The 19,867-nt window shown below is 36.9% G+C and overlaps 1 protein-coding gene across 1 annotated transcript in view; it reads right to left on the bottom strand.

Moving 5' to 3' along the window:
* The window catches only part of LOC134660234 (RNA exonuclease 4-like), a 76,726-nt gene that overhangs the window by 36,130 nt on the left and 20,729 nt on the right, over window positions 1-19,867 (bottom strand). Inside the window, exons 2-3 of the mRNA XM_063515979.1 lie at window positions 11,975-12,103; window positions 10,807-10,985 (exon numbers count right to left, since the gene is read on the bottom strand). Of these exons, the coding sequence (XP_063372049.1) occupies window positions 10,833-10,985; window positions 11,975-12,103 (282 nt within the window). The 3' untranslated portion in view covers window positions 10,807-10,832. The remainder of the gene's footprint in view (window positions 1-10,806; window positions 10,986-11,974; window positions 12,104-19,867) is intronic.

The following is a 19,867-nucleotide window of genomic DNA, read 5'->3' as shown; positions in this document are numbered from 1 at the left end:
TTATGTTTATGTATGCACAACTAAATATCTATATATATAAATGCAAGTGTCCTGACTGACTGACTGACTGACTGACTGACTGATTCATCAACGCAGAGCCGAAACTACAAAAGCTAGAAAGTTGAAATTTGCACACTAGGTTGCATTTATAAAGTGTACAAGAGATAAGAAGCGATTTTGAAAAATTCAACCCCTAAGGGGGTTAAAAAGGGGATGAAAGGTTGTATGGGGTACAAGTTTTATTTTAAGCTAGGAATTTAAAACTTTGTAAAAATGTATTATATTAAAAAACAAGAAAACTAATTTCAGCGTTTTTGAAAATTCATCCCCCAAGGTGGTGAAAAAGGGGTTGAAAGTTTGTATGGAGATCAAATATTTTTGTGAGTGTGGGACTTGAAACTTTGTATATGGGGATATTATTATAAGACAAGAAAAGTAATTTCAGCGTTTTTGAAAATTCATCCCCTAACAGGGTTAAAAAGGGGTTGAAAGATTGAATCCATTACAAATGCTTTGAAACTTCTTAGAAAGGCATAATAGCCGATTACAAAATAAAGTAATTACGACGTTTTTGGAAATTCAACCCCTAAGGGGGTTAAAAAGGGGATGAAAGTTCGTCTTGGGGTGCAAATTTCATTTTAAGCTAGGAACTTGAAACTTTGCAAATAGATATTAAATTTAAATACAAGAAAACTAATTTCAGCGTTTTTGAAAATTCATCCCCTAAGGTGGTGAAAAAAGGGTTGAAAGTTTGTATGGATATCAAACATTTTTTCGAGCGCGGGACTTGAATCTTTGTATTTGGGGATATTATTAAAAGACAAGAAAAGTAATTTCAGCCTTTTGTAAAATTCATCCCCTAACAGGGTTAAAAAGAGGTTGAAAGTTTGTATGTGGTTCAAATTTTATTTTAAGCTAGGTACTTGAAAGTTCGTAAAAAGATATATTATTAAAATACAAGAAAAATAATTTCAGCGTTTTTGAAAATTCATCCCCTAAGGTGGTGAAAAAAGGGTTGAAAGTTTGTATGGATATCAAACAATTTTTCGTGCGCGGGACTGGAATCTTTGTATTTGGGGATATTATTAAAAGACAGGAAAAGTTATTTCAGCGTTTTGTAAAATTCATCCCCTAACAGGGTTAAAAAGAGGTTGAAAGTTTGTATGTGGTTCAAATTTTATTTTAAGCTAGGTACTTGAAAGTTCGTAAAAAGATATATTATTAAAATGTAAGAAAACTAATTTCAGCGTTTTTGAAAGTTCATCCCCCAAGGTGGTGAAAAAGGGGTTGAAAGTTTGTATGAAGATCAAATATTTTTGTGAGTGTGGGACTTGAAACTTTGTATATGGGGATATTATTATAAGACAAGAAAAGTAATTTCAGCGTTTTTGAAAATTCATCCCCTAACAGGGTTAAAAAGGGGTTGAAAGATTGAATCCATTACAAATGCTTTGAAACTTCTTAGAAAGGCATAATAGCCGATTACAAAATAAAGTAATTGCGACGTTTTTGGAAATTCAACCCCTAAGGGGGTTAAAAAGGGGATGAAAGTTCGTCTTGGGGTGCAAATTTCATTTTAAGCTAGGAACTTGAAACTTTGCAAATAGATATTAAATTTAAATACAAGAAAACTAATTTCAGCGTTTTTGAAAATTCATCCCCTAAGGTGGTGAAAAAAGGGTTGAAATTTTGTATGGATATCAAACATTTTTTCGAGCGCGGGACTTGAATCTTTGTATTTGGGGATATTATTAAAAGACAAGAAAAGTAATTTCAGCCTTTTGTAAAATTCATCCCCTAACAGGGTTAAAAAGAGGTTGAAAGTTTGTATGTGGTTCAAATTTTATTTTAAGCTAGGTACTTGAAAGTTCGTAAAAAGATATATTATTAAAATACAAGAAAAATAATTTCAGCGTTTTTGAAAATTCATCCCCTAAGGTGGTGAAAAAAGGGTTGAAAGTTTGTATGGATATCAAGCATTTTTTCGAGCGCGGGACTGGAATCTTTGTATTTGGGGATATTATTAATAGACAGGAAAAGTAATTTCAGCGTTTTGTAAAATTCATCCCCTAACAGGGTTAAAAAGAGGTTGAAAGTTTGTATGTGGTTCAAATTTTATTTTAAGTTAGGTACTTGAAAGTTCGTAAAAAGATATATTATTAAAATGCAAGAAAACTAATTTCAGCGTTTTTGAAAGTTCATCCCCTAAGGTGGTGAAAAAAGGGTTGAAATTTTGTATGGATATCAAACATTTTTTCGAGCGCGGGACTGGAATCTTTGTATTTGGGGATATAATGAAAAGACAGGAAAAGTGATTTCAGCGTTTTGTAAAATTCATCCCCTAACAGGGTTAAAAAGAGGTTGAAAGTTTGTATGTGGTTCAAATTTTATTTTAAGCTAGGTACTTGAAAGTTCGTAAAAAGATATATTATTAAAATACAAGAAAACAAATTTCTGCGTTTTTGAAAATTCATCCCGTAAAGTGTTAAAAGTTTGTATCCATAACAAATGCTTTGAAACTTCTTAGAAAGGCATGATAGCCGATTACAAAATAAAGTAATTGCAACGTTTTTGGAAGTTCAAACCCCTAAGGGATTTAAAAAGGGGATGAAAGTTCGTCTTGGGGTGCAAATTTTATTTTAAGGTAGGAACTTGAAAATTTGCAAAAAGATATTAAATTTAAACACAAGAAAACTAATTTCAGTGTTTTTGAAAATTCATCCCCTAAGGTGACGAAAAAGGGGTTGAAAGTTTGTATGGATATCAAAAATTTTTTCGAGCGCGGGACTTGAATCTTTGAGGATATTATTAGAAGATAATACAAGTAATTTCAGCGTTTTGTAAAATTCATCCCCTAACAGGTTTAAAAAGGGGTTGAAAGTTTGTACAGGGTACAAATTTTATTTTAAGCTAGGAACTTGAAACTTCATAAAAAGGTATTATATTAAAACGAAAAAAAAAAAAAAATTCAGCGTTTTTGAAAATTTATATCTCAAGGTGGTGAAAAAGGGGTTGAAATTTTGTATGGAGTTCAAACATTTTTGTGAGAACGGGCTTGAATCTTTGTACAGAGGCATATTATTAGAATACAAGAAAAGTGATTTCAGCGTTTTTAAAAATTCATCCCATAAAATGGTTAAAAAGGGGTTGAAAGTTTATATAGGGTTCAAATTTTATTTACTTCAAACTACGTAAATAGGTAGTTAGGTAGTAGGTCTTATTAAATAGAGGACATGAAAATCTTCTAAGGGGGTTGAGAGGGATTATGTCGAGAACAATTTTATTTAGTTAGGGGCTAGAAACTTCGTGGGTTGTGAAAGACAAATCTCATGCGTTGTATAATATTAATAATTAACCGTCCTACTGCAATATTTTGCTGTAGAATATATAACCACCAATATACAAATCCACGCGTACGAAGTCGCGGGCAACAGCTATCTATCTATCTATCTATATATATATATATAAATGCACGTGTCCTGACTGATTGACTGATTGACTGACTCATCAACGCAGAGCCGAAACTACAAATGCTAGAAAGTTGAAATTTGGACACGAGGTTGCATTTATAAAATGTATAAGAGCTAAGAAGCAATTTTGAGAAATTCTACCCCTAAGGGGGTTAAAAAGGGGATGAAAGTTTGTATGGGGTTCAAGTTTTATTTTGAACTAGGAATTAGAAACTATCAAAAGGTATAATATTAAAAAACAAGAAAACAAATTTCAGCGTTTTTGAAAATTCATCCCCTAAGGTGGTGAAAAAGAGGTTGAAAGTTTGTATGGAGAAGAAAAATTTTTTTGATTGCGGGACTTGAAACTTCATATATGGAGATATTATTAGAATACAAGAAAAGTAATTTCAGCGTTTTTGAAAATTCATCCCCTAAAAGGGATAAAAAGGGGTTGAAAGTTTGAATCCATTACAAATGCTTTGAAACTTCTTAGGAAGGCATAATAGCCGATTACAAAAAAAGCTATGGGACGTTTTTTGGAAATTCAACCCCTAAGGGGGTTAAAAAGGGGATGAAAGTTTGTCTTGGGGTTCAAATTTTATTGTAAGCTAGGAACTTGAAACTTCGTAAAAAGGTATTATAATAAAAGAGAAGAAAACTAATTTCAGCGTTTTGGAAAATTCATCCCTCAAGGTGGTGAAAAAGGGGTTGAAAGTTTGTATGCACATCAAATATTTTTTTGAGTGCGGGACTTGAATCTTTGTACAAGGGCATACTATAAGAATACAAGAAAAGTAATTTCAGCGTTTTTAAAAATTCATCCCTTGAAAGGGATTAAATAGGGGTTGAAAGTTTGTATGGAGATCAAAAATTTTTTTTGAGTGCGGGACTTGAATCTTTGTATAAAGGCATATTATTAGAATACAAGAAAAGTAATTTCAGCGTTTTTGAAAATTCATCCCCCAAGGTGGTGAAAAAGGGGTTGAAAGTTTGTATGCACATCAAATATTTTATTGAGTGCGGGATTTGAATCTTCGTATAAGGGCATATTATAAGAATACAAGAAAAGTAATTTCAGCGTTTTTGAAGATTCATCCCCCAAGGTGGTGAAAAAGGGGTTGAAAGTTTGTATGGAGATCAAACATTTTTGTGTGCGGGACTTGAATCTTTGTATAAAGACATATTATTAGAATACAAGAAAAGTAATTTCGGCATTGTTGAAAATTCTTCCCTCAAGTTGGTAAAAAAGGGGTTGAAAATTTGTATGCAGGTCAATCATTTTTTTGAGTGCGGGGCTTGAATCGTTGTATAAAGGCATATTATTATAATACATAATAAGTAATTTCAGCTTTTTTAAAAATTCATCCCCTAAAAGGTTTAAGAAGGGGTTGAAAGTTGGTAGAGAGTTCAAATTTTATTTAAAGCTAGGAACTTCAAACTTCGTAAATAGGTAGTTAGGTAGTAGGTTTTACTAAATAGTGGACTTGAAAATATGCTGGGGGTTGAGAGGGATTATATCGAGAACAATTTTATTCAGTTAGGGGCTTGAAACTTCGTAGCCAGGTTGTGTATAATAATTAACAAAATTAACTGCAGTCCCTACTGCTATCGTTTTCTGCATAATGTTCTAAGCTAATATAGAATATATAACCACCAATATACAAATCCACGCGTACGAAGTCGCGGGCAACAGCTAGTCTACATATATGTATGTACCGGGGATTACTTTTAACAGTGTAAAAAAATGTTTAATTATAAATTGGCCTAAGTCGTAGTCGCTTGGTAGGGTGCCCAGAATGCCATCTTTATTAAAGTAGGGCTTAACCCTTAAAATCGTATTAAAAACGCGAGCGCAGCGAGCGCGAATTTTTTTTGATAGAAAAATAATTGAGAGATGGGAGTAATGTTGTCAGGGACACAGCCGCAATGGTTTACGTGAAACGTTGGTGTGGATATCTAATGCGAAAGCCGAAGGCCGAGCTCCATGTAGGGCCGAAGGCCCGAAGCGTCCAGGCTGTCAGTACTTAAGCACAGAACAATAGTATCAGTATCTAAATGCGAAGGCCGAAGGCCGAGCTCCGCGTAGGGCCAAAGGCCCGAAGCGTCCAGGATGTAAGTGTTTAAGTCGTAGTAGTAGTCGCTCGATAGGGTGCCCAGAATGCCACCTTTATCAAATTAGGCTTAACCTTTAAAATCGTATTAAAAACGCGAGCGTAGCGAGCGCGAATTTTTTTTGATAGAAAAAAAATTAGAGAGGCTATGTCAGGGACATAGCCGCAGTGGTTTACGTGAAATTTTGGTGTGGATATCTAATGCGAAAGCCGAAGGCCGAGCTCCGCGTAGGGCCAAAGGCCTGAAGCGTCCAGGATGTCAGTGCTTAATCACAGAACAATGGTATCAGTGTCTAAATGCGAAAGCCGAAGGCCGAGCTCCGCTTAGAGCCGAAGGCCCGAAGTGTCCGTCGTAGTAGTAGTCGCTCGGTAGGGTGCCCAGAATGCCACCTTTATCAAAGTAGGCTTAACCTTAAAAGTTAAAAACGCGAGCGTAGCGAGCGCGAATTTTTTTGATAGAAAAAATTGAGAGAGGCTATGTCAGGGACACCGCCGCAATGGTTGAATTTTGGTGTGGATATCTAATGCGAAAGCCGAAGGCCGAGCTCCGCGTAGGGCCGAAGGCCCGAAGCGTCCTGGATGTCAGTGCTTAATCACAGAACAATAGTATAACTGTCTAAGTGCGAAGGCCGAAGGCCGAGCTCCGCGTAGGGAGGAAGGCCCGAAGCGTCCAGGCTGTCAGTGCTTAAACACAGAACAATAGTATTAATGTAGGTTAATGTGTGTGCTGGGCTCTCCAGTACCCGCTGATGCACCGCAGTACTTACCGTCGAGCGCGTCTGTCGTGCGAATCCGCTGAGCGGTCAACCGTTCTTCGCACTGCGTGAACGTCTCCGATTCTTCCTCAGATTCCTGAGACCGTGCTACCTTGTAACCTCAATACGTTGCGAGAATTTCGCGAAAAATTAGTTTTTTTCGGATAGGTATGGTAACGCGTTTAAAATGCAAGTCCCAAATTGTTTGACATTTACAATTACTTAATACCTATTTAAAAACTTTCGCGTTTCGAACACATATTAACTCACATTTATAGACGGGCGGGCCTATCTCGAAATTTATTTTATTACCTTTATTTACCGACGTTTCGACACAGGTTTCACTGGTCATGGTCGCGGCTAACTGATGTCCCAACAAAATGTCAAAACAGAGATTTGTGCAACTACCCGACGAAAAGTGTATGAAAAAGTTTGGGGTAGACATCATATTTTCAAACCACCCACTTCACATAATGTTAATTATTGTCAATAAACCCGCGCTAGACCCGTCTATAAATGTGATTTAATATGTATTTGCAAAGACGTTTGACATTGACTAAGAAAAATGTTGTTTTTTTTACAAAGTACATTCACAAAAAAAAGTGTGCACCACTTTCTTAAGTTAGCGCCATAAGATTCAGGTGCAAACATAACTTAATTGAGTGTAGTGGCCACCCCCCCTTTTAGGGGTTGAATTTTTCTAGCCTAAAATAGGGCCAGGGAGTTTCTTGACAGATTAGTAAAGTTTGCATCAAAATCCGTTCAGCCGTTTTCACGTGATGCGCGGTCAAATAAACAGACAAACAGATAAACAGATAAACAGACAAACAGACAAACAGACAAAAATTCTAAAAACTGTTGGAACGTGTTCTGTTATCGATTCTAAGTATCCCCAACCAACTTTTTTTCGAATATCTTCCATGTACAGACTTTCGACCCTCTTCAGCTTTATTATATGTATAGATACATGGTAATACATACGATGTGGTTGTACTTAAAAATAAAATAAAAATATGTCAATTACGCGCGTGCGATAGACATAGGAAAAGAGGGTTAAGTAGTACGAAATTCTTCGTTTTAAATAAAATACTTCGCCGAATATTTATTTTTGTGAAAATTATACTAAAACTTAACGGCGAATTTAATTTTCAATGAACTGCAACATTGGGGTTTGTTAATGAAGGCATTATTACTTTAAGTTAATGCCGGCTGTACACACTCGTCGAGAGCCTCTCAGTGAGAGTTTTGACAAATATATATACCTGACCCAATCGGAGATGGGAGCAGTATCTATCTATGTAATACCTACCTTTAAACGAGCAATTCTTGTTTATTTATTTATATGTACTTACATATATATATTTCGGGGATCTCGGAAACGAAACGGCTCTAATTTCGATGAAATGTACTATATGGGGGGTTTTCGGGGGCGAAAAATCGATCTAGGTAGGTCTTATCTCTGGGAAAACGCGCATTTTTGAGTTTTTATGTTTACGAGCTCGGTTGCCCAGATATTGTATGTTACACTCGATCTCGGGGTCTCTCGACGAGTGTGTACAGCCAGCATAATGAACCGCTCACCATTTTGAACTTCATTAATAACACCAAGGAACGGTTGACGGTCGAGTTCTTCTGGCAAAGCGTTCTGCTCGTTCGATCCAGACAGCTCAATCGATCCGCCAAACTTCAGTTTCAAGTGGTGATCGTCCGCTGGAGGGAAATTGAGGCATGGAGACCTATTATTCCAACAAATAACGCCTGTGCACACCGGATGCGTGTGCGTAGAAGTGCACGTGCGCGTTGTAGTATACAGGTCCTTATGAGAGACGGCACACCGCTTGCGTGACGTGTGCGTGCACGGCTCCAACATTTGGCGCACGTTTCATAAAATAAGTAAAAACAAATTTCTTTTGTTTTGACTTGTTTTCTAAATTCTATTGCCCTATCTCAAATAAACTAACATTTAGGTAATACCCATGATTTAATTTTTCTCACTATATTTTTAATTGCTTCAATTTGACATGCTTTTCTTTTTGCTAGTATGTACTCATTCGTTTTGATATTATCAGGGCTGTAGTCTTCTTTAGATTAAGTAATAAAATAATGTAAGTAGATAAACTGTATAGGTACCTGAACGAAATATAGTGTAATTTAACTCACTCCTTGTTAAAAACAAACACATGGAAAATATATAGTAATACACGATAACCACTCCATACATTGTGGCTTATCAGTACTATAACTTTATGTTAGTATAGGTATTGACCGCGACTTCGCTTGTGAAATGTGAACATACAAAGATCTCCCTATCTACGTTTTCCCGGTTGCATCCTGAGTCGTCTAATTATCTTAGTCTGTTCCAGCGATATTCTTCACCAATTAGACTTCTGCTCAGGGGGCCTACCCAACATGACAATCGTTTGCAGGAAACTATATTGTCTCTCTATCACTCTTCCATATTTCTGCGGTAGAGAAAGCTATAGCGCTTTGTTTCGTTTTTCTGCGAACGATTGTCATCTTGGCAAGGGCCCCTGATCAAATAGCTCAACGGTTCTTAATATGGGAGTAAACGCGACTTTATAATTGTATAGATAATGTCAGTCTTCTGAAAAAACCAGCATACAAACTTTTACAGCCCCTTGCCACCGTTTTATAATATAACAAATTTTATGGTTTATATTTTATCGATATCCGTAATTTCTTCAATGTAAAGCTATGCTACTTTTTATCAAATAATATCAAAATAACTTACCAACTGCACTAGTGGCTCAACGGCTCCGCCATTTTGAAATTTTTCGAAAAACTGTTAACAAAAATAAATATATAATTATCCAAAAAGGCTCACGAAATTTCACGAGAAACGGTTGAGAAATGCGAGCTGTAGAGGATACTGAGGACAGCCAGACATATGAAAATCATTTTTGCTCTGGCTGAAACGGAAGCCTTTGCTTCGCTCGGTCAATAAACTGTATTTTTTTTAAATAAATTATCTTCTTCAGTCGGTCCCTCAATACTGAGGATCGTGACATCATGTCCTTTTGTTGAAGACCAGCCAGCCTATTATGGATAGCTTTATCCATCTTTATCCACGTGATAAAATAACTGTCACTGTTTAACACCGTGGGAAAGAAAGTGACGGACACCGTTTTATCACGCTGTCACATAGACAAGAACGACCATCATATCCGTACAGGTTCCTCCATAGGGTTCTGTTCCCCGCCAAGCGCATGGCCTTGTGCAGACAAAATTATAACATAGTGTCTAGTGAGACAACTTACCGGTAACCGTAACTTTATTAATAACCGCAACCCTACTATTACTATGCTACTATTATATTAGATTAGGTATCCCGGCTGTTATTATAAAATAAATTACCTATAGATCAAATCAAAAATGACCTATAGGTCAAGCAAAACTTGTCAGTAGAAAAAGGAGCGAAATTCAAATTTTCTATGGGACGATATCCCTTCGCGCCAACATTTTTCAAATTTGCCGCCTTTTTCTACTGACAAGATCTGCTTGACCAGCTTTATATATTATTATTAAACACCCTCCCCGAAATAAAGCACTAAATACAGTAAAAACTATGGCAAAAACGTAAAACGCTTTGTCAGTAGATAAAGGCGGCAAATTAAAAAAAAATGCGTAGAGGGTAGGTATATTTTTGGGTTATAAGTTATAAAATAACAAAATAAGTTCACATATTACAACTTTATTTATAAGATAATAAAAGTTAGGATAACATACCGATAGCTTATAACTAACACATAAAACATTACTATATTTTTACTATATTGGTTTAAAAAAAAGCAATCCAATTGAGATTTTTGTATATAAATGAGCATGTAAAATAAGCGTAAATTCAAGTGTCGCTACTGACGAAAAATGTAGGTACTGCTAAGGAGTTGAAAATAGAGTTCCAGCAAGCGTGGCTCACTCCGCGAGTTCGTCGCGTCGCTACAAGTACTACATGTACAATTTTGGTGTCTAGCCATAGTAACTAGACACCACACACCACTACGGAACGGACGCCTGCTCGCGCTTGCGCCACCTAGCGTTCAATATCTGTCGTAATAGACGCGTTTTTTAGAGAGTGAACAGTCTGTACCTAGTACTATTATTTATTCTATAAAATTGTTGAGCATTAGAGTTTTCGTACCGCCGCGACATCTATTATCAACTAGTAGTACTGATAAATTCCCCTACTTGACGCTAGATGTCGACTACGAAATAACTCGCGTTTTGGTAAGAAAACGGACGTCAGGAGTTACCACTCTTTCTTTACTTATATTTCTCTATGCCAAAACTGATGTATGGAGTGAGCATATGCGTAGGTACTACATTTCTCTATGGCAGTACAAAGCTGTCGAACAGTCTAGTTTAGACTCTAAACTAAATGCATGGGGCCTGAGTAATAATATCATTGCGATACAGTCTTGTAAAATTTTAACTTGTAGCTTTATAAAATGCGGCTGTGCGGGTTTCGACTTTCGCTTCGTTTTCTCGAAGTAGCATTAAAACGCCATTTCTTTCTCCCATTCATTTTCAACCAGGCGGTAAAGGTCCATGGCTGCGCGCGCGTCCGTAATCGAGCAATGGTTGCCGACTTGTATATCCCTGTTCAGGTATTTCTTCGCTAAATACTTTAGACTAGGTTTAGTTGTAGTCTGGAACAAAAGATTTAGTTAAGTCCTTCTGCTAAAGCCACGGCTTTCAACCAAGCTTCCGACGGTCCACGGTCACTCTGACCTTGGTCGGATGCCTTGTAAGTTGGTGACCAGCCAACTACACGGTCGGAAACTACTTTAGGCTGGTTTTAGTGTCACGCGGACCGTCCATGCGGATCGCTCCGCACCGGACCAACATGTATTAAGTTCAGGGAGCGTTTCTGTGGTCCGCACGGACGGTCCGCGTGACACTAAAACCAGCCTATGGTCGAAAGCTTCGTTGCCGGCCGTGTAGAAGGCTCTTAACTTGTACCGAGTTGGTAAGCAACGGTGTGGTAGCGGCACCATAAACATTATTGTTGTATGGCGTGTTACAATTTTTTTCGACTTTACGTCACAGTAATATTTCGTCATCATCATTAACTTAAGAGTTAATATCTGGGTGACCGAGCTTCGCTCGGAAAACATATAAAAACTCGAAAATGCGCGTTTTCCCAGAGATAAGACCTAGCTGGAACGATTTTTCGCCCCCGAAAAGACCCACATACCAAATTTCATCGAAATCGTTAGAGCCGTTTCCGAGATCCCCGAAATATATATATAAATAAATATGCAAGAATTGCTCGTTTAAAGGTATTAGATTGTCTTGTCGGTGGAGTATCTTCCAGCATTCCCTATCTTGCGCCAGCTCTTTGACTTTCTGATACAACACGACCCCCACTTTCTCTTTCACTTGGTCTAGAATATTTACATGTACAAAATTTTAATCCGTTACCCACATAGGTTAGGAAAAGAAAGTATAACAGTTTTAGAGTTAGGTAAATGGGTCTTGTGACGCCCCCATAGGAAAGTAGGGGGGCAAAGTCGTGCAGGGTATTATATCCCTATAATAACTCATGATTTGGTTATAGTTTCAAACTTTAAACCTCGAGGGCAATTTTTCCATTCTATTAAGCGGATTCTACTGAATAAATAAATATGTAACTTACATATCTAAAAGGCTCGTACAAAGAGGTATCCCTAATATCCTTAGCTGGATGGGTCAAATCCAAAGCTTTCAGGTCAAACTGCAAATCATGGCCAACCAAAATGTAATCGTGAAGAATCCATGCCACATCCTGAAAGTATTTAATTGATTGTTATACACTTTTAGATAAATAAATAAATATTATAGGGCAATTTTGCACAGAGCAACCTAGTCCCACAGTAACGTCATTAAGGCCTGTATTGTGGGTATGAGTAAGTACTAGACAACTCCCTAATGCATGGAAAAGTACATAGTATAAAACAAAGTCTCTTCCTGCTGTCTGCCTGTCTGTTTGTATGTATGCTTAGATCTTTAAAACTATGCAACGGATTTTGATGCGGTTTTATTTAATACATCGCTTCCTGCTGTCTGTCTGTCTGTATGTATGCTTAGATCTTTAAAACTATGCAACGGATTTTGATGCGGTTTTATTTAATAGATAGAGTGATTCGAGAGGAAGGTATATGTATACTTTGTTAACCCGTGCGAAGCCGGGGCGGGTCGCTAGTGTAATATATAAGATTTAGCTGACTTTGCACCAGATTAAACAGGACAAAGTAAGGGAGTGTCATCACAAACATTCTATTTTCGACATCGCCACTCTGCCATTGCAAATGCCATGCAGAGTTAGCTTCGTCTGAGTCTAACATGGAGCCGGTCTGATAATCAGAGCTTGGAGGGGTGAGCTATTTACCTTATAATTTGACATGTCTCACGTCAAATTATAAGGTAAATACCCCTGCCGAGCTCTGCATTATCATGCATTGAAAGGCTGACAAGAAAAAATAAACACAACGCAACCACTAATTCAGGCTCATTAGATAGAATTGCCTTGGGTCCTTAAAAGATTCATGTGCAAAGGACTGTACAATCAAGGTAAAATGCAATGCAATACTTTAACATTTTCAAGGGACTAAGGAGAAAAAAAATGTTTAGTAAAGAAACACTAACCTTCCTGACATCATCAAATGTCTTATAAGCCTCAGCGAGATGATCTTTACGTATACCACTCCATTATTTATTTTATTTATTTATTTAATTAATAAAGTACAGTGATATTCTTAACTATAATCATAGCCCCGCAAAACTCAACAATGAGTTTGACTGTGGGGTCATCAGTCTCTGGTTAATATGTAACTTAATGTAACTTAAAGTAGGTAAATTAATTACTACAATGTGTCATGGTAATGTTTTTTTAACATAGATTTAAATTTGGACTTCTTGTTTTCGCGTCTTATAGCTTCAGGCAAACTATTGAGTAAGTATGGAATTCTTTTTCTAAGTGTTCTATCCCCGTAGTAGTTATTAATTCTAGGAACGGATAGTTTGCCTGTAGTCACAGCCTTTGTGATGTATGTATGATTAACTGGTGTTAAGGAATCCGCTGAGTTAGACTCTTGGTAGCTATGGTTATTGATCGCGAGTAAGTATTTATGTTTTAAACTAACTGGTAAAATATTGCAAATTTTAAATAGTAGTCTGTAGTTACCTTTACATTTGAGTTTAATTTTATGGTTGACAAGTAATTTTAAAAATCTGATCTGCATAGTCTCTAGTTTATCGATATTGGTCTTAGTTGTGAGCCCATAGCTGTCAAGAGCATAACTCAATATTGAATCTACAAGTGACATGTATAGACATCTAAGTGTGCTAATAGGAACTTTGAATTTTAAGTGATAGAACTTACCTAATAAGACTCTAAGTTTTTCATAAATAGAATTAACATGATACGACCAGGATAGGTGCTCGTCTACTTTGATTCCAAGGTAAGTAATACATTCTACTTGTTGAATAGGTTCACAGTTACAGTTATAGTTGTTAAGGTGAAAGCAATGGAAAGTATGGGCATATAGTTTGGAAGGGATATTCTTAATTGGTAAGTACGGTGAATGAATTAGCAAGAACTTGGTTTTATTGGAGTTGAGAACTATTCCATTGTCGTGAGACCACTTAATGACCGAGTTAATGTCTTGCTGAACTAGACGGAAAGTGTCCTCAAGGTCAGTGCCCGCGCGCAAGGCGCATAGGTCGTCTGCGAACATGTGCGCTGAGCAATGCTGCAGCACACCGCACAAGCTGTTAACGTGCATCAAGTAGCAGACAGGACCACAGCCCGAACCTTGAGGCACCCCACACTCCACGGCGCACTCACGACTATAGGAGTTCCCGACCCTGACCTTGTAGGAGCGCGAGGCGAGATAGTCGCGGAACCATGTGTTCAGCGGCTCGCTCACTCCGCACTCGTGCATGGCCTTCAATAAGGTGTTCGATTCTAAAGTATCGAACGCCTTTTTGAAATCAAAGAATACGGCTAATACAATTTTTTTATCATTCAGGTAGTTATTAATTTCATCTGTGAAATTTGACAATAAAGTTGAGGTACTTTTTCCTCTTTGAAAACCGTGTTGACTGGGAGTTAAAACATCATTTTTACTAAGATAGGTACTAAGCTGGTCGGTTATACATTTTTCCATAATTTTATCAATGCTGGATAATATTGCAATGGGTCTATAATTAGAAAAAGATTTACGATCTCCTTTTTTGTAAATTGGACGAATTATAGCTTCTTTTAGCTTACTAGGGAATTTATGATGTTTGACAGATAAATTAATCAATCTGGCAAGAATAGGACTTATTTTGTCTGCGACGAGTTTTATGTCAGACATGCGTATCAGATCGCTGCCCGGAGATTTGTTTGCGTTCATGTTTTTGACAGCTTTTCTAACTTGGTGACTCTTCACGGGCTGCCATCTCATGCACACGTCTGACTTTTTAACATAATTATCCCTATCAATCCAGGTATCATTACACATATGTTTAATCTCTTTGCTATCCTTCCATTCCTAGCATGGCGTTCTGTAGTCTGTTACCGGCCTAAATGGTATAACATATTCATCATAAATAACTGATCCCTGTTTATCGACAATTGATACTCTTGCAAGTATATTCACAGAGCCCGTAGGGCCCCCGCCAACACTTTCTGTATCAATGGCTATAACTTGTTTGGCCGGTTTGGCCCTCCTTATGCAAGTTTGCCTGTCTCTCGAAGAATAATAGGAGCTTTCATTAAAATATGTTTGTGTAGGAACATAATATACTTGTGGAGCACTGAACAAACAAGACCATATGCTTGACACACATTTCATGAATAACCAAATCACCGTTATGACTACACTAGTAACTATGATAAGAGCGATATTTTTCTCAAATTCCTGATTCGTCATTTTATTTGCGTTGCACTGTCCAGTTGCACAAAACTTAAAATTTCGATTTTACTATAAGGTAACAATCTTTTCAGTCAAGTCCACGTTTTGACAGCAACAAGCATGAGGCCTTGAGGCCAATGAGTGACGAGTGACCGAAATAACTTTTTAAATATCAGTTTGACCCATAGAAATAGAAGGTAGGATCGTATAGAAGTGGTGTACGCGTGCCTCCGTGATGCCGGCACAGACTACATATATACAGACGCTGCTATCCCATACATTCAAATGTGACCGCCTAAAAGCGCACCATTACCAGATGGCGTCACTGAAAAAGCACTGTTGCCTATCATGGATACAAGATGGCGCTGTGTCACATCCAAATCATAGAATTCCTAACGACATCTATACGTCTTCATTGAAAGTTAGTAGACATATGTCGTTGCCAACGATTAGAAGTAATCAACAGATGTCGCTTTATAGCGTATTGAATAAATCATGAATCTAGTTTAAAACTGGATCAAGCATGAGGGGTGGAAGGAAATGACCGAACAGGATAGTCTTATGTATCTTTCAGTATGAGTAAAGAGAGTTCGGGCACTTAAGGAGTACAGGGAGGGAAGGGAGAGGCAGGGTACAGAGAAATAGCGTAGCCAAACGGTATAACCATAAAGTAATTTCGGAAAACGATACTGTGGTGATGATAATATTTATATATTATAAGAATGCTACATAAGTCTTGCCGAAACTATTTAAACCGGCTGAAAATAAATACCTGTCATAATAATTTTGCGCATGCTACCATTGGTGCATGGCAAAAGGATTAGACATTACTACTGGCGTAAGTCCGTCTATATGCCACCATGCCACTGGTACTTGAGCGTTTCTTTATATTTTTTTAATCCAATTGCTCAAAAAGTTTAGTTTTTGTAGCTGCAAATCGTGCGTAAAGTTTGATTTTTTTACACTAGTGCTAAAAAGTAATCTGATTGATACATTTTAAATAAATGAGTATTATGCGAGACCCGCTTATAAATGACCCACCTGAACAACGCGCGATTGGGCATAAAGGAGTATTATTCGAGACCCAATAGTATTACTTGAACAGCGCGCGACAGAATGAAGCTGACGTTCGTACAATACACTTTATACACTTAATATAAATGTAATTAATTAGATATATATCAATATAATGAAATAACAAAAGATTCATGTTTTTTTACATATAGCTGGTCAACCAAATCTTGTCAGTAAAATAAAGGCGCGAAATTCAAATTTTCTATGGGACGATATCCTTTCGCGCCTACATTTTTCAAATTTGCCGCCTTTTTCTACTGTCAAGATCTGGTTGACCATGTATAATTATATGTTCTGAAAATTAATTTTATTAATTTTAATAATACAATTTCTCTTCAATTGGCATAATGCTGACAACAGTGACAACAGAATCCACATTGAAAAAAATGGCAATTAAAAGTAAAACTTTTTTTATTCCCTTCCCGCCTTTTTTATTCAACATTTAAAGTGATTTATGTTTGTAAGTAATTGCCAAGAAAGCATAAGTTATTAAATAAAAATGAGTGATTCAGACGATTTTGGAGTTAATTTAACGCCACCAGATATCAAAGCAAAGGCATCCGTTGTAAGTGACAGGGCTATAACCGCGAAAATCGAATTTTGCAAATTGCGGGCATTTTTCTCTGTCACTCTAATTACGCCTGCATTGGAGTAAAAGAGAAAGATCCCCGCAATTTGCGAATTTCGGTTTTGGCGGTAGCCCCTCAGTATATTTCCGGAAAAATCGAAAGCTCGGTACTCGTGCAAAATGACATACTTCTCGCACTTATATCGAAAACTACTATTTTTTGCCATTTTTTATATTGTGATCTTTTTTGCCACTTTTGTGTTATTTGTACTCAAATTCACGAGCTCTTTCGATCCTAATGAGATAAAATACCTCAATTCATGCTCAATTCACTCTTATCGTGCCTTCTAAAAATTTACGATACAAGTTGCATTGCAATAACTATAAAAAAGTAACTGATTTGACTAGTACGAAAATACCCTATTGTAACAATACGATGCGACGTTGTCGAGTTAAACTGGACTCGCTTCGCAGTAACTCATAGCAGTTTGGCAACGTCGCGTCGTGCTTTTATTTTTAAGCAACAGATTTGTACATGATTTGTACCATCTTAGTACCTATACATACAAAGATATGTTTTCATAACGTTCCTTTTCAACTTCTCCCATGGCAAAACCCGTACCTATCAAACCTGAAATTATTATACAAAAGCATTTAATGTTTGTTTTAATAAACTTTTTCTGTTATAATTAGAATAAATATATCTAATTTTGCGTATATTGACCAGGCAGGTGTTTGTATCACTAATTATGTGACCTATAAGTATAGACAGACAACAGCGTGCACAGAAACGTCAAAAACGGCATCAAGTAATGATTATTGCTATTTTAAAATTAGTCCCCTACTTCAGGGTAATGTTATACGCCTGTTCCTTAAAAAAGCTGAGGGCCTACCGCGAACCACGTTCGACGTGTTGCCTCCCTGTCACACTTACGTACGAATTTACAAGTGCGACAGAGAGGCAACACGTCGAACGTGGTTCGCGGTAGGCCCTCAGAAATGGACACTGAGGCATAATTATCATTATTTTGGAATTTAAGTACTATATAATATTATTTGTAGTCTTTTGGAATATCATATTTTATTTGAACTAATAATATTGTATAATAATAAATCATAAAAGCTCTATTTAGGGACAAGAAAGAACTTTCAACGGCAACACTAAAAATAAACTGTCAAATAGTCAAGTCGCCACAAAGCGGCACCGCGTTTGTTGGTTGCCTTTGCTTTGTTTCTGTTTATACAAACTTATTAATTTCATATTATAGCTTCATTTGAACTATAGTACAAGTACGTGAATAGAATACCTAGACGTGTCTTGCTTGGTGTAGTTGCGTAGGTATGCTAAAAGGAAAGTTGGAAGACCGATGTGGCGCTTTAAAGACTGTGCTAAGCGTGACATGTGTCCAAAATGTGGGAGGTCGTGCCGCTCACGCATCGGCCTCCACAATCACCAAACCCGTTGTCTAAACAGCAATGCATAAATCGTCTGCAATAGACGAAAAGACCTGTGATGATGACGTGAATTGCCGATGTAGTAACGGAACACTACTAATGGTAAAACCTACATATTAATCTGACAGTGTCTACTGTTTGCCAATAAATGATAAAATTGATAAAAAATTAACACTTCAGGTAAGTTTGTTTTGAATACAAAGGTTAATTAAATAATTTATCACCACACCAACTGGTAAAGGCCCCCTTGATTGTTCAAATACTAATGAGAAAATTGCATTTATGATTTATCCCACATGTGGGGCAAAGTAATCAGATCTAAATTTTGAGTTTCCTTATGTTAGCTGGTAGAATTTACTTTTAAATGATGATTTTGAATTATAAATTCTTTATAATGTTCATGTGGATTTGATTTTTTTGGTATTTTATAGTTGGTATTTTCCCTGCATTGGCATGGTGATAAATTCTGTGTTTCATTAGGTGGCAATGTTTGTTTAACCCTCGTGCCTTGAATTCTCACAACGCTCAAGATTCCACTTCTCGAACCACTCGCTACGCTCATAGTTCAAATCTTCTGCTTGCCCTGGAATCAACATTAGCATGAGCGGTTAAACAACTGCTTTGCCCCCTTGCCCACTAATAACTATTGTCAAGTTTTATTTTAACCCCCCATGCTAATATTGATACCCGAGCAAGCAAAAGATTCCAAAGTATTTAGAGTTAGAGCAAGAAAGAAGAAAGGTACGTCATAATTTCAAAGATGTTTGACATTTAAAATAACACATGTACTGCGCAGGCGATCAATATCGCTGCATACTTTTCTTGGTCTAAATCTATACAATGGTTAGTGTTTGCAAACAGACTCCAATGTGAAGGCAATGTGTATTAAACTTTATTGTGATATTATTACATTTTATATATAAAAAATATGTTTCTGATTTCAGGACCCAGCCTCTAGCCACTAGAAGTTACAATGTATGCAACAAGAGAGTGAAGATGAAATAGTCAATGCATCTCTGTACAGTCGCCATCAGATATATCGGAACGGCCAAGGTGTTCACAATATCTGAACACGCACTCTAACGCCCTGACAATAGAGGCGTGTTCAGATATTTGTGAGCGCCTTGGCCGCTCCGATATATCTGATGGCGACTGTACCACAAGTAAAATATTTTGAGTGGAAGATGGTTGAGATTGATTCCTGTTTCAACGGACAGACACATGCTATGAAGATTCTCTTAAAAATAATAAAATACAATTAATAAATTCAATGTTTAACATGATAGTGACTTTATTTTGTCTACCCACTAACAACCAATTTGTTCAATGCTGGCGGGCAATGGCGGTAAACTTAAATATTTGATGTGGTATGAAGCTAAATGTTTTGAACATAATGGCAAGCCACTAAAAAGTTTTAATCCTAGATTAGCCATTAAACTGTGGCTGCCAGTCTGATTTGTTAATTGTTATATAAGTACAGTCAGCGTCATATAGTAGGTAGCATCCAAAGTATTCAAATAGTTCGGTACACCATATTATTTGTATGGCGTAC

The sequence above is a fragment of the Cydia amplana genome, chromosome 26 (assembly GCF_948474715.1).
Source record: "Cydia amplana chromosome 26, ilCydAmpl1.1, whole genome shotgun sequence".
Lineage (NCBI taxonomy): Eukaryota > Metazoa > Arthropoda > Insecta > Lepidoptera > Tortricidae > Cydia > Cydia amplana.
The sequence above is the reverse complement of the archived record's forward strand: the minus strand, read 5'-3'. Positions and strand labels throughout refer to the sequence as shown.